Genomic DNA, 13,007 nt, shown 5'->3' with positions numbered 1-13,007 from the left:
AAGTACATGTAACCCAGAACAAGTCTTACAAGGAGCAGCTGAGGGAGCTGGGATTGTTCAGCCTGGGGAAGAGGAGGATCAGAGATGACCTTTTTGCTCTCTACAGCTACCTCAAAGGAGGCTGTAGAGAGATGGGGGTTGGTCTGTTCTCCCATGTGCCCAGTGACCGGATGAGGGGGAATGGGCTAAAGTCATGCCAGGGGAGGTTTAGGTTGGATATTAGGAAAAACTTCTCTACCAAAAGGGTTGTTAGGCATTGGAATGGGCAGCCCAGGAAAACGGTGGAGTCACCATCCCTGGAGGTCTTTAAAAGACATTTAGATGTAAAGCTTAGTGAAATGGTTTAGCGGAGGACTGCTTAGTGTTAGGTCAGAGGTTGGACTAGGTGATCTTGGAGGTCTCTTCCAACGTAGATGATTCTGTGATTCTGTGATGGTCTAGTGAAACCTTCTTCTATGGACAGGGATAATTTCCATTAGATTAGGTTGCCCAAATTCACCTGCCAACTGGCCTTGAACTAGGGCTCACATTTCTGGGTTAGAATTTAAGCAACGGTTTGTTGCGAGGATTTGGTGTTCTGCATCGGTTGTCTGGTCTGTGGCTGGGGTATGGACAAGCTTCATGGTTTATGGTTTTCTTCAGGTCTGCCAAGAAGTCGTCTAGGGTTAAATAAAGTGTTTTAATGCTAGTGTTAAGGAAGGGATTAGGGTGAGCAAGAGAGTAAAGGTAAGGAAAGGGGCTATGGGCTGAGTTCTGCTTGAAGGGATACTCTGAGGTCAGGTATTACTGCAGGGGATTTCTGTCAAGGTGTTGGAGCAACATTCAGGTTTTGGGATTAGGGTTACTGGTCAAAATAGGGTAAGGGTTTTACATGACTATTTTAAGTCAGTTTTAAAGCATCATCAATATTACATGAAACCTCTTACCTCTACAAAATCGTTAATTTCTGCTTCCCAAGCTCCTCTTCCCTCCCCCAAATCTCACTCCTCTGCTGGCCAGGCTTCTCCTGTCACCCTCATATTGGTTATCATATTGGGATCAGCTTTCTGATGGCTTTCATGATCTCAGAGTATCTGTCTCACTCTGCTGGCTCCTCTGTTGCTGAGACAGAAGTGGTGTTGTAGTCAGTAGGGAAAAGGGCACAAAGTTCTGTAGGAGCATCCTGCATGTGCTCATCAGCTCTGCGCCTCTACAAAAATGTACATCCTATATACAACCATTCCAGAATGACTCCTATGGATCCAGGGTAACATCTCGCAGGCCCTGATGCAGGATTTACCTCCCCTCAGGCATCTTGGAGGCAGTAGCCACCCCTACGGAGAAAACTAAAAACAGCTATGAGGTATGAGTTTAGTCAAAATTTGAGATCTCTGACATGACAACCAGAGGTGCTGCTCTGCAGAGCGAGGGGGCTGTGGTGCCCGGGGCACGGGGACACTCTGCAGGGCTGTGCTGGGTAGGATGGGAGGCAGACCCAGCTCATGGGGTCACTGCCATTGCCCCAGGCCTGCAAGGAATCACTCGCCAGGCTCCTTTGCTGGGGCTGCTGCGTGCCCTGGGGCTGCAGAGCTCTCCTCTGCCTGCTCACACCAGACTGAGCACTTGAGCTCTGCTCAGCCCACCTCAGACAGGCTCACGCTCTGTGGGCTCCATTCACTGCTGTCTCCTGGGCTCACATGGCCCCAGGAAAGAAGTCTGGTGAGTGATTTTTTGCAGCCCTGAGGCAATGGCAGTGACATTTCCTTGTTTCTCACAGCGTTCTCACATGTCTTTCTCATAGCCCTTCCCACTGCCCAGCACTGCCTCCCAGGTGGGAATAAGTCAACCTTTAGAAGGATCTTTGGGCTTCCTCAGTCATCCTGCTGTTTATTAGGACCTTCCTGACTCCCCACAGAGCTCAGAGGGAGCCTTCTTGTCCAGTGTGTGGCCCTGCGCTGGCTCTTTCTGGGACGGAGTTACCTTTTCCTGTAGAAGCCCACCCAGTGCTCTGCTCTGCTCGTGTAGCTAGAACAGCAGTGGTATCATGGTAGTGTTTTGTCTACTGCTGAGCAATGCTGTCACAGCATCAGGGATCCCTCCAATCCCCCCTCTCCAAAGAGCCAGCAGGCTGCGGGTGCGCAAGAGACAGGGAGGGGACATCACCAGAGCAGCTAACCTAAACCAGCCACAGAGATATTCCATACCATATGATGTCACACTCAGCAATAAAAGGTGGAAAATGGAAGGAGAGGGGAGAGGTGGGCTCCCATTATGAAAATGTCTGTCCTCCTGAAAATCAGCTGTGTCTATTGAGGCCCTGTTTCAAGGAAGTGGTCAAGCATCACTTTCACAAATAGATTTTGCTATTTTTTTTTTAAATAGTTTCCTTGCTAGTTCACAGGAGATGGGAATGCACTGAAGCTGAGACCTATGAATTTCTGCTCGCTTCTTTATTGTCTATAGCTACACAGAAAACCTGGCTTTAGATACACATGAGAAAATTAGGAAAAGTAAAGAGATATATTAACAGGTAGTAGGCTAAGAATGACATGAATTAAATTGATACCAGAACTTGGAGAACATATTTATCAAGAAAAATAAAACCAAATTACTTTCCTGTTTCTCTCAAAAACTCGGAATGTAAAGGCACATCATAGTTTCTAAGAAATATATATTCAAACAATTTCCTCAGTGCATCCTTGAGCTCCTGGTTCCTCATGCTGTAGATGATGGGGTTCACTATTGGAGGTAACGTGGAGTAGAGAAAAGATACTGCAAGGTCTAGGGATGGGGAGGAGAATGAGGGGGGCTTCAGGTAGGCAAACATGATAGTGCTGACAAACAGGGAGACCACAGCCAGGTGAGGGAGGCACGTGGAAAAGGCTTTGTGCCGTCCCTGCTCAGAGGGCATCCTCAACACTGCCCTCAAGATCTGCACATAGGACACCAAAATAAAAACAAAACAGCCAACACCTAAACAAAAGCTAAATGCAATAAATCCATCTTCTCTGAGGTAGACATGTGAGCAGGAGAGCTTAAGGATGTGGGGGATCTCACAGAAGAACTGTTCAAGGACATTGCCTTGGCAGAGGGGCAGGGAAAATGTGCTGGCTGTGTGCAGGACAGCATTGAGAAAGCCACTGCCCCAGGCAGCTGCTGCCATCTGGGCACAAGCTCTGTTGCCCAGGAGGCTCCCGTAGTGCAGGGGCTTGCAGATGGCAACGTAGTGGTCATAGGCCATGACGGTGAGAACATAAAATTCTGATGCAATCAAGAAGACAAACAGAAAGACCTGAGCAGCACAGCCTTGATAGGTGATGACCCTGTTGTCCCAGAGGACATTGGCCATGGCTTTGGGCAGAGTGGTGGAGATGCAGCCCAGGTCAAGGAGGGCGAGGTTGAGGAGGAAGAAGTACATGGGGGTGTGGAGGCGGTGGTGGCAGGCTACGGCGCTGAGGATGAGGCCGTTGCCCAGGAGGGCAGCCAGGTAGATGCCCAGGAAGAGCGCGAAGTGCAGGAGCTGCAGCTCGCGCGTGTCTGCGAATGCCAGCAGGAGGAATACACTGACTGAGCTGCTGTTGGACATCTGTTATTTCTGTGAAGCGGACCTGCACAAAGAGAAAGAATAGTAGTAATGTACAACAGACTTAGCAGAGGAAAATTCAGTTTTCTCATTTAAAACCGATTGATTGTCCACTTGCAGGCAGTTATTTTTAAGGTCCCCTTAATGACTTCCAGGTGATTGTGTGTCTCTCTGGGAGAAGAGTGTTCTTCTGTGGGCAATGGAACAATCAGTCCTGCACTACAGCTCAAGGTAGCAACATGGTAGGAACATGGGGCAGTCTCAGATTCACTTTACTCCTAATATCAGAGATTTCCCTAGTTTTGCTCAAAGTTCATCACAGAGCAGACGCGTGGAGATTTATTTGTTTATTTGTTTCTTTGTTTATTTGATTTGTACTCTTTGTTCAGCTGCTCCACCACATCTGAGGAGTCTTTCTAAGGCATAAATCCTGGGCATTCAGCTGCACTCCAAGTGAAACCTTGTACATCTTCAGAGTCACAGATACTGCATTTTTAGAGCAGAATGCTCTTCCGAGAGAAGTCCATCAGTTCTGGGCTCAGCTGCTCTATGTTGGCCGGTCTTTTAGCTACAGTGCAATTCTGCTCCTATGTTCCTAGTGTCATAGAATCATAGAATATCCTGACTTGAAAGTGTTCCACAAGGATCATCAGATGCCACCACTGAATCTGTACATGACCACCCAAAAATCAGTCTTTATGCCTGAGGGGGTTGCCCAAGTATTTAAATTCTGACAGCATTAGTGCTGTGACCACTTCCCTGTGGTGCCTGTTCCAGTGCTTACAGAACCTGGACACTGCTGAGTTTTTCTAAAACAGAAATCCTGGGCATTCCCCCTGCACTTGAAGGGAAACTTTGTGTCTGCTCAGAGAAAAAGGGACTGTCCCTACAGTGCACAGTGTCCTTTAGTGAGGACAGACAATCTGTCCATCAGTGCTGGTCTCAGCCGCCCTGTGAGAGCTGCAGGAAAGTTGTACTCAGTTGTTCATCTGAAAAGATCCTGAACACTGCTGAGAGCAGAGGAACCCAGGCTCAAAGTGCCCATCTCCAGACCCCTCACCCTGTTCCCATACTCCCCTTCCCCCAAGAACACCGAGGGCTCACTCCATGGGCATGTGAAACCCCCATCCCCAGCCAGCCTGGGAACAAGACCAGCAGCAGCACGGCCAGCTGGAGAAGCCAGCAGGAATGCCAGCGTGCTGCTGCCAGGGGAGGCAAGGCCAGGGAGGGACAGACGGACACTCAGCAGACCCTCCTGTGCTGCAGCACTGCCTGCAGAGGGGGCAGCTCATGCTCATTGCAAATGATCTGTGCTCACTTCAGGCCAGCAGAGACCTCCCAAAGACAGGGCACTGGGCATCAGAGGGTTTTCAGTTCGTAAAGATCAGCTAGGATAAAACCTGAGAGGACCACAAGGATGATGATGGTGCAGTCTGTGAGATGAGGTTTCGGAAGGTAGTTTTCACATTTCATCAATGACATATTAATTTCTCAATGCAGTGCTCCAGGAGTCTCAGTCTCCTGTACAATCCTGACAATGGATTACCATGAATCCTGCCTCCCCTTGACTGCAGTAACCTGAAAGCACAGACTGCATAAAAAGTCTTGCTTTTCAGGTAGACTCAGCCTTGGTCTTTCTCTCAAAAAATCCAATCATAAATACCATTCATTAAAACATCTTCTATTCCTACCTGGAGAAACAGAGAGACCAACCCTGGCAGATGCTATCAGCCATCAGATGTGCCAGCTGTAGAAGACCCCTCTGGCAACCCCACCTGCATTGCCCTGCTGCCAGAGCCTTACGGTTCCAAGAGCCTGCAGATGTGTCCTGCCACACGCTGCCCTCTGTTGTTGTGCTCCTCAGTGCCTCCAAGCCCTCTCTCCTTCTGTCCTCTCTGTGTGCCAGCTGCGGTCAGAGCCCCCAGCCCTGCTGCGCTGTGCAGAGGAGCTGCTCCTGGGCACAGCTGTCTCTCTGCAGTGCTTGCCAGGATCTCCCCTTTGGCCCAGGAGCCCAGCCCAGCTCAGCAGCACAGCACCCGACCATGGCATCGCTTGCTCTGTGCCCTTGGGCTCCCTCGAGGTGTCCCCAAGGCCTCAGGGCTGACAGCTCCCCAAGGCAGCAGGGTCTCTGCTGGGGTGTGTTGATTGAAGCAGACTGAAGGCATCACTGTGCACTCCTTGGTGAACTTGGGAGAGACTGATTTTAGATGTGTGATTTATGCTCTTAAGGTTTGATTGTCAAACAGGAGAACAAATGTTTCCCTCCCTTAACTCCTATTGTGCTCCCACTGCATGGCAGGACATCCCAGCCACGACTGGCAGGGATCATTTCACCCCTCTGAATGTGTCCTAACAAGAGAGGGGAGAACTGAATGCTCTAAAAGGTTGTCCAAGAAGGGAATTGGACACTAAGACACCATTTGTTGAGTTTTCCCAGTAATACACATTGAAGATCCTCTACCCATACAGGAATCTCTTCTTCCTCTCTCACATGAACAGCACAGTGACTGGCATGTGGAACACCCTCAACACTGTGCTTGTGCCTTTCACCAAACACCTGCAGATGCAGTGCTTCCTGCTGGGGACCATGCCCTACGGTCAGCCCTGGGCTCTATGCCATCCCTGTTCTCTACAAGGCTCGAGTAGTGGAAGGTCTGGCTCCAGAAGGCAGCTGTACCTGAACCTGGGGAATTTCTCTCATGTACGGAAGTTATTTCTTCTCCTCCCAGCTATTGTTCTGTAGCCCCAGTGTCATAGACATCTTCTGTGGTTTTGCCCCATTGCTGGAGCTGTCCTGCAGTGCCACGGTGATACTCATGGTCTTTGATTTCATAATCTACATTTTGGATCCAATCTTCCTCTTCCCTCTTATGCAGTTTTCAGGTGTGTGTGTGTCCTGTATTGGCAGGCCAAGGCCTTATCCACCTGCTCTTCTATCCTCACGAGTGTCACTGTTTTCTATGATACTGCCATCACGGTCTGTGAGAAGCCCAAATACAGCCCTCCTCAGAGATCTGAATGAAGCCCTTTCCCAAACCTTCATCATCCCTCTGGTCAATCTTCAAGTTGCTTAGCGGTGGTGTGGGAAGGGTGAGAGAGGTTTTGGTGGAACTCTGACACTGTCATAAGATCTATCTCAAAGACCTTGGAAATGACAGATTGATCAAAGACATTCCTCAGAACTTTAAAAAGGCAGATATTAAATCCATTTTCTACTAGAAGGGAAAGCAGAAGGATGATGAAGCCTAACCAATGATTGAAATGCCAGCCTTAAACCTAGCCATTAACCCAGACCTGAACTATAAGCCTCAAAGCTTGCCCTTATCCTAAACCTGGAGCAGGATCCTTAAGCAGAACACCAAACACTTCCTCAAAGCCCTTGCCTTTCCCGTAACCCTGGAATGTGTTCTGTAATTCCTAAATATTAACCTGAACACCTAACTCCCAAAGCCCTCCACCATGCACACAGCACATCTCAGCTTCAACCCCACTCCTACCCCTAATTTTATGTGTTTGTCCCCTTGGGGCAGTGCAGGGACTGTGAGGTCCGTCAGCAGTCCCATGGCATTGCAAGAGGCATGTGAGGTGACAGGTATGTGATCAGATCACAGGCCACAAGGAGGAGCTGGCTGGGAATGCTGGGATGGGATCAGGTGTGCCTCAGGATCTGCTGGGCCTGCAGGAGGCACATGGCTGGGAAGGAGGCTGGCAGGTCACTTCTGCCTCTGGAGCTGACGGACCAGCAGCAGGAATGTGGCACAGATAGGGACGATAAAGGCCAGAAGCATGCAGATGGCATTGAAGATGATGGTGAGGCACCATCTGTTCTGGTCAGGTGAGAGACCACAGGAAGGCTGATGGCATGGGAGTCATGCTTGAGGTATAGTTTGTGAGACCATAGAACCATAGAATGGCTCCTGTTGGAAGGGACCTTAAAGATCATCTAGTTCCAATCCCCCGGCCATGTACAGGGATGCCCCCATGAGATTAGGTGGCCCAGGGCCTCATCTAACCTGCTCTTGAACAGAACCAGGGATGGCACATCTATAAGGTCTCTCGGCAACCTGTTCCAGTGCCTCACCTCCCTCTGAGTGAAGAATTTCCTCCTAACCTGCAATCTAAATCTCCCCTCTTTTACCTTAAAAAACATTCCCCCTTGTCCTGTCATTATCTCACTGAGCAAAGAGCCACTCTCCGTCTTTTTATAATCCTTCTTTAAGTACTCAAAGGCCACAAAGAGGTCACCCCAGAGCCTTCTCTTCTGTAGAATGAACTGCCCCCAGTATGATGGAGAGAGGCTTGGCAACTACATCAGCCAGTTCCCTAAGGATCCTGGGATGCAAGTCATCAGGCCCCATAGACGTGTACTTGTTTAGTTTCATCAGGTGGTCTTGGACCTGCTCTTCACTCACATCATGTGGGACTTTGCACCACCAGCCTCCATCCATGGGTTAAGAGAAATGAAAGACTTGGGGAGCCTGATTGGTAGTGAAGACTGAGGAAAAGACATTGTTGAGTCCCTCAGCCTTCTCCATGTCTGTCATTACCAGTTTACCCTTCTCATCCATCAGAGAGGGTACACTCTCCTTGGCCTTTCTTTTCTGAGCATGAAAATTCTCTATTTCACCCTAGAAAACTTGGGAGACTTTGTAGTGGGTTTACGTGGCAAGGTTTTGGTAGCAGGGGGCCATAGGGGTGGTTTCTGTGAGAAAGATCTAGAAGCTGCCCCATGTTTGGGAAGGGCCCCATTGTTTTCCAGAGCTGAGCCAATAAGCGATGTTGTTTTGCGCCTCTGTGAGAGCATAGACAGGGAAAAAAATGCTGCGCCACACAGCAGCCGGGAGAGTCAAGGGAGTGAGAAACAGCCTTGCAGGTGCCAAGGTCAGTGTAGAAGGAGGGGGAGAGGTGCTCCAGGCGCCGGAGCAGAAGTCCCCTGCGGCCTGTGGTGAGGACCATGGTGAAGCAGGATGTCCCCCTGCAGCCCATGGAGTACCACGGTGGAGCAGGGTTCCATGCTGCAGCCTGTGGAGGAGACCACAGTGGAGCAGGTGGCCCTGCACCGATGGAGGCTGCCGCCTGTGGAAGACCCCTGCCGGAGCAGATTCCCCCATTCCCCCGTTCCCTTGCGCCACTTGGGGGGGAGGAGGTGGAAGAGGGTGGATGGGGGGGGAGGTGCTTTTGGTTTCTTTCCTTTGTTTCTAACTTCTCTAGCTTGTTAGTAATGAGCAATAAATCTTACTATATTCATATGCTGAGTCTGTTTTGCCCGTTACAATAATTATTGCATGATTTTCTCGTCCTTATCTCAACCCTTGAGCCCTTTTCACATATTTTCTCCCCATTCCTCTTTGAGGAGGGAGAGTGAGAGAGCGGCTGTGGTGGAGCTTGGCTGCCCACTCGAGCGGAACCACGACAGACTTAAAAATAAATAAATAAATAAATAAACAATAATGCTTGCCCATTCCTGAACCAGAGACCTGACACCACAAGCAGAGCAACAAACAGTCCCACTAAAGCTTTGCTTAATCTCTAACCCAGAAAGTGAAAACCAGGTGCCTAGGGGGCTAGAGAGAAGTCAGCTCTGCCTCAGGATCTCCTGTCCCATCAGGAGGAATGTGACTGTGGCAGGGACTGTGAGGTCACTTCTGTCTCTGCGCTTGATAGGGCAGCAGCAGGAACGTGTCACAGAAAGGGACTCTGAGGTCACTTGTGTCTGGAGGTGGCAGGTCACCCTTGACATAGACCTGGGATCATGTACTTTTGGGCTGACATCTGGCAGTGGCCCTGCTAGGCCAGCAGAAGGCACCTGCTTGGCATGCTGACTGGGGGATCCCCTCTGCCTCCAGAGCCAGGAGGACCCCGACAGAAAGAAGGCCCGCATATGGGTCTTCATGGGCCCGCATAAGTACCTCAGCCTCTACCTTATCTCCAGATCAGCACCAGATTTTCCCAACAACTAATAAAGGATGATGATTCTCCTTAATCCTCCTTTATTTAAAGTATTTATATAAACAGTTTTTGATTGTCTTTGACAGTAATAGACAGATTTAGTGCTAGCTGGGCTTTGGTCCTTCTAATTTTGAGCTGCACAACCCCAGAACATTCAGGACACAGCTCCAGACAAACTGACTGCATGCATAAGAAGGAAGCAGGGAAGCGGTGGAACCTGCCAGCCTTCCATCCCCTGCCCTTCTGTGACTCTGTGCAGCAATTCCATTCAACTTGTTACTCCTGTGTTATCCAAACTTTCCTGCAACTCCTGATGCTGCTGTCTTTTCAGAGATAGCACAATCACACGAAAGTTGTGTGATCACATCTGCCTGCAGACATGAATAGCTGACAGAATGGAGCATCCGTGCGGGGGGAGCTTGAGAAACTGCAGGATTTTGCCAACAGAAACCTCATGACATTTACAATGAGAAGAGCTTTGTTCTACACCAAAGGAAGAGTAACCCCACACATCAGGGCAGACTGGGACCCAGTTTCCCAGTCTACATGCAACAGGGAAAGGGGTGCAGGTCTGGAAGACGCTGAGATACTCTGGTCATTAGAGAAGCAAGGACATAGGCAAAGCTTAAAGTCCCAACAAACTGAGATCTTTGTGTCCATGCCTGCAGTTGTTGTCTCTGTCACTGAGGCCTATGAAGAGACAGCTCATTGCTAAAGTACCAGGGCCTCCTCATCCCCCCTGATGAACCAGGCAGGGGTCGTACCATTCTCCTGCACATCCCCATCTCCTACTGCCCCAGGAAGAGCCCGAAGCAAGGTGGAAAGGGAAAGGATCTCCCTTCCCAGGGGCTGGAGGTCAAGGCCTGGCCCTCGTGCTTGGTGACACACATCCACTTTTCCTACATATCGGTGTCACCTTCACATTGCCTTTGTCTCCTTGTCCTCACTGCCTCCAGGGTTCTGCTCTAACAAGCTCCAAGGGAGGCTGTGTCAGTGCTGGCCCTCAGGGGGACACTGCAGGAAACTTGCCTCTGACTTGCACTTCTGGAGAGATGTCTTCAATTGTCTCTGAGAGCCTGAGGTTCGTGGGCTCATTAGGAAAGCCCCCCAGGGGGGTGATTGCATTGCCTTGGGCTGGGCCTGTGCTGCTGAGCTGGGCCGGGCTCGTGGGACAGAGAGAGCTCATGGCAAGAGGGCCCTGGTGCAGAGAGACAGCTGTGCCCAGGAGCAGCTCCTCTACACAGCGTAGCAGGGCTGGAGGCTCTGACCACAGCTGGCACACCGAGAGGAGAGAAGGAGAGAGGGCTTGGAGGCAGTTGGCAGTGGGAGGATGCTGAGAGCTGCCTGCAGGAGAAACCTGCACAGCCCTTGACAAGGTAAGGGTCTGGCTGCAGGGCCATGCAGCTGCAGGTCCTGGAAGGGTCTCCTCCTGCTGGGTCTTGTTTCTAGGAGGGCAGTGGGCAATGCAGTAAGCTTTGAGAGTCCTGCTGGGTTGCATTGCGAGGTGAGGAAGTCTGGCAGAAGTCCCTTAGAGTGCCCTAAGCCAGCTGCCCCTGGAAAGCCATTAGCAGAGTGGCCAAGACTCCTCCAGACACTGCAGGGGTGCAACTGGGATGCTGGGACACCCCAGCTAGTGGAAATCCAGCTCTGTTCATGGGGCATCCTCCTGGGTTGGAGGCTGCTCTCCAGCAGCATGCAGCTCTCTACCGGCATCCTTGCGTTATCCAGGTGCCCCAAGAACACAACACCTACGTGCTAAGGCCCTGTCCATGCTGCTGGATGGCTGTCTGTGGGCAGCATAGTGTGAAGGAAACCAGGAAGAGCTGAAGTCCTGCTCAGTCCCCCAGAGACAAGGTGAGTTTTCTATCCAGCTGCACTTGGACTTGGGGTTCTCTGCCCTCAGCTTTCTCCAGTTTCTTCTCAGGGAAAAAAACGAGTGGGATGGTCCTGCATCTCAAAGACGGGAGATACAGGGCAGCTTAGACCATGAGTAGTGGGTAATGGCTTCTTGAACTCTGTACACAGATGAGTTGTTTCCAACAACACTGCAAATCTCTTTGACCTAACAAGTGGACTGAATTTAAATTTCCCCCATGTTCCTGCTTCCCTACTGCTGCACAGCAGGAAGGACTCATCTACAGCCCACAGCAGCCCATGCTCCCAGTGCCACTCTCATCCAGCAACAGCCAGAGCCCAAGCAAGAGACCTGCAGAGACGTTCTCCTGCAAAGAGAGAGGCACAGGTGGAGTGGTGCTTTAAGGCTGGAAGTAGGTTTTCCTCAGAGAAGTTTGTTGTAAATTTGTTCTGTCTTCTCCTCTTCAGCAGACAACTGTGTCCAGAACCAGCAAATGCCCAACAGCAGCACTGTGAGCGAGTTCCTCCTGCTGCCATTCACAGACACGCGCGAGCTGCAGCTCCTGCACTTCGCGCTCTTCCTGGGCATCTACCTGGCTGCCCTCCTGGGCAACGGCCTCATCCTCAGCGCCGTAGCCTGCCACCACCGCCTCCACACACCCATGTACTTCTTCCTCCTCAACCTCGCCCTCCTCGACCTGGGCTGCATCTCCACCACTCTGCCCAAAGCCATGGCCAATGCCCTCTGGGACACCAGGGCCATCTCCTATCAAGGATGTGCTGTGCAGGTCTTCTTTTTTGTCTTCTTGGTTGGAGCAGAGTATTCCCTTCTTACAGTCATGGCCTACGACCGGTACATTGCTATCTGCATGCCCCTGCACTACGGGAGTCTCCTGGGCAGCAGAGCTTGTGCCCAGATGGCAGCAGCTGCCTGGGGCAGTGGCTTTCTCAATGCTGTCCTGCACACAGCCACTACATTTTCCCTGCCCCTTTGCCATGGCAATGCTGTGGACCGGTTCTTCTGTGAAATCCCCCACATCCTCAAGCTCTCCTGCTCAAATGCCTACCTGAGGGAAGTTGGGGCACTCGGGTTTAGTTTTTCTTTGGCCTTTGGTTGTTTTGTTTTCATTGTGGTGTCCTATGTGCAGATTTTCAGGGCAGTGCTGAGGATGCCCTCTTCTCAGGGCTGGCACAAAGCCTTTTCCACGTGCCTCCCTCACCTGGCCGTCGTCTCCCTGTTTGTCAGCACTGCCGTGTTTGCCTACCTGATGCCCAACTCAATCTCTTCGCCATCCCTTGACCTGGTGGTGTCATTTCTGTACTCAGTGGTGCCTCCAGCAGTGAACCCCGTCATCTACAGCATGAGGAACAGGGAGCTCAAGGAAGCCTTGAGGAAACCCTGGATATAGGCCTCTTTATCATTTATAATGGGACCACAATCCTAACAAGAGTCTTTAAAAAATAAATAAATCTATTAAGATAATCTTTTGTATTATTTTCCCTTTATAGTGTCTTCTGAAGTTATATCTGAATATTCTGAATATCCTTAGTTTCCTACCCCCTAATTATTATACTTATATATATATATTTAACCAAAAATCTTATTACTCGCAATAAAGACTCAAGCAGGTATTCACTGGTC

The 13,007-nt window shown here is 50.4% G+C and overlaps 1 protein-coding gene across 1 annotated transcript; it reads left to right on the top strand.

Annotated features, from left to right (window-relative positions):
- The first annotated feature begins 11,859 nt into the window (after positions 1-11,859).
- Positions 11,860-12,774, top strand: LOC140001221 (olfactory receptor 14J1-like). The gene has a single exon (XM_072032392.1). It carries the CDS (start codon positions 11,860-11,862, stop codon positions 12,772-12,774), a length of 915 nt encoding a protein of 304 aa, XP_071888493.1.
- The last annotated feature ends 233 nt before the right edge of the window (positions 12,775-13,007 follow it).

The sequence above is a fragment of the Anas platyrhynchos genome, chromosome 39, assembly GCF_047663525.1.
Source record: "Anas platyrhynchos isolate ZD024472 breed Pekin duck chromosome 39, IASCAAS_PekinDuck_T2T, whole genome shotgun sequence".
Lineage (NCBI taxonomy): Eukaryota > Metazoa > Chordata > Aves > Anseriformes > Anatidae > Anas > Anas platyrhynchos.
This window is presented reverse-complemented; position numbering and strand designations above follow the sequence as displayed.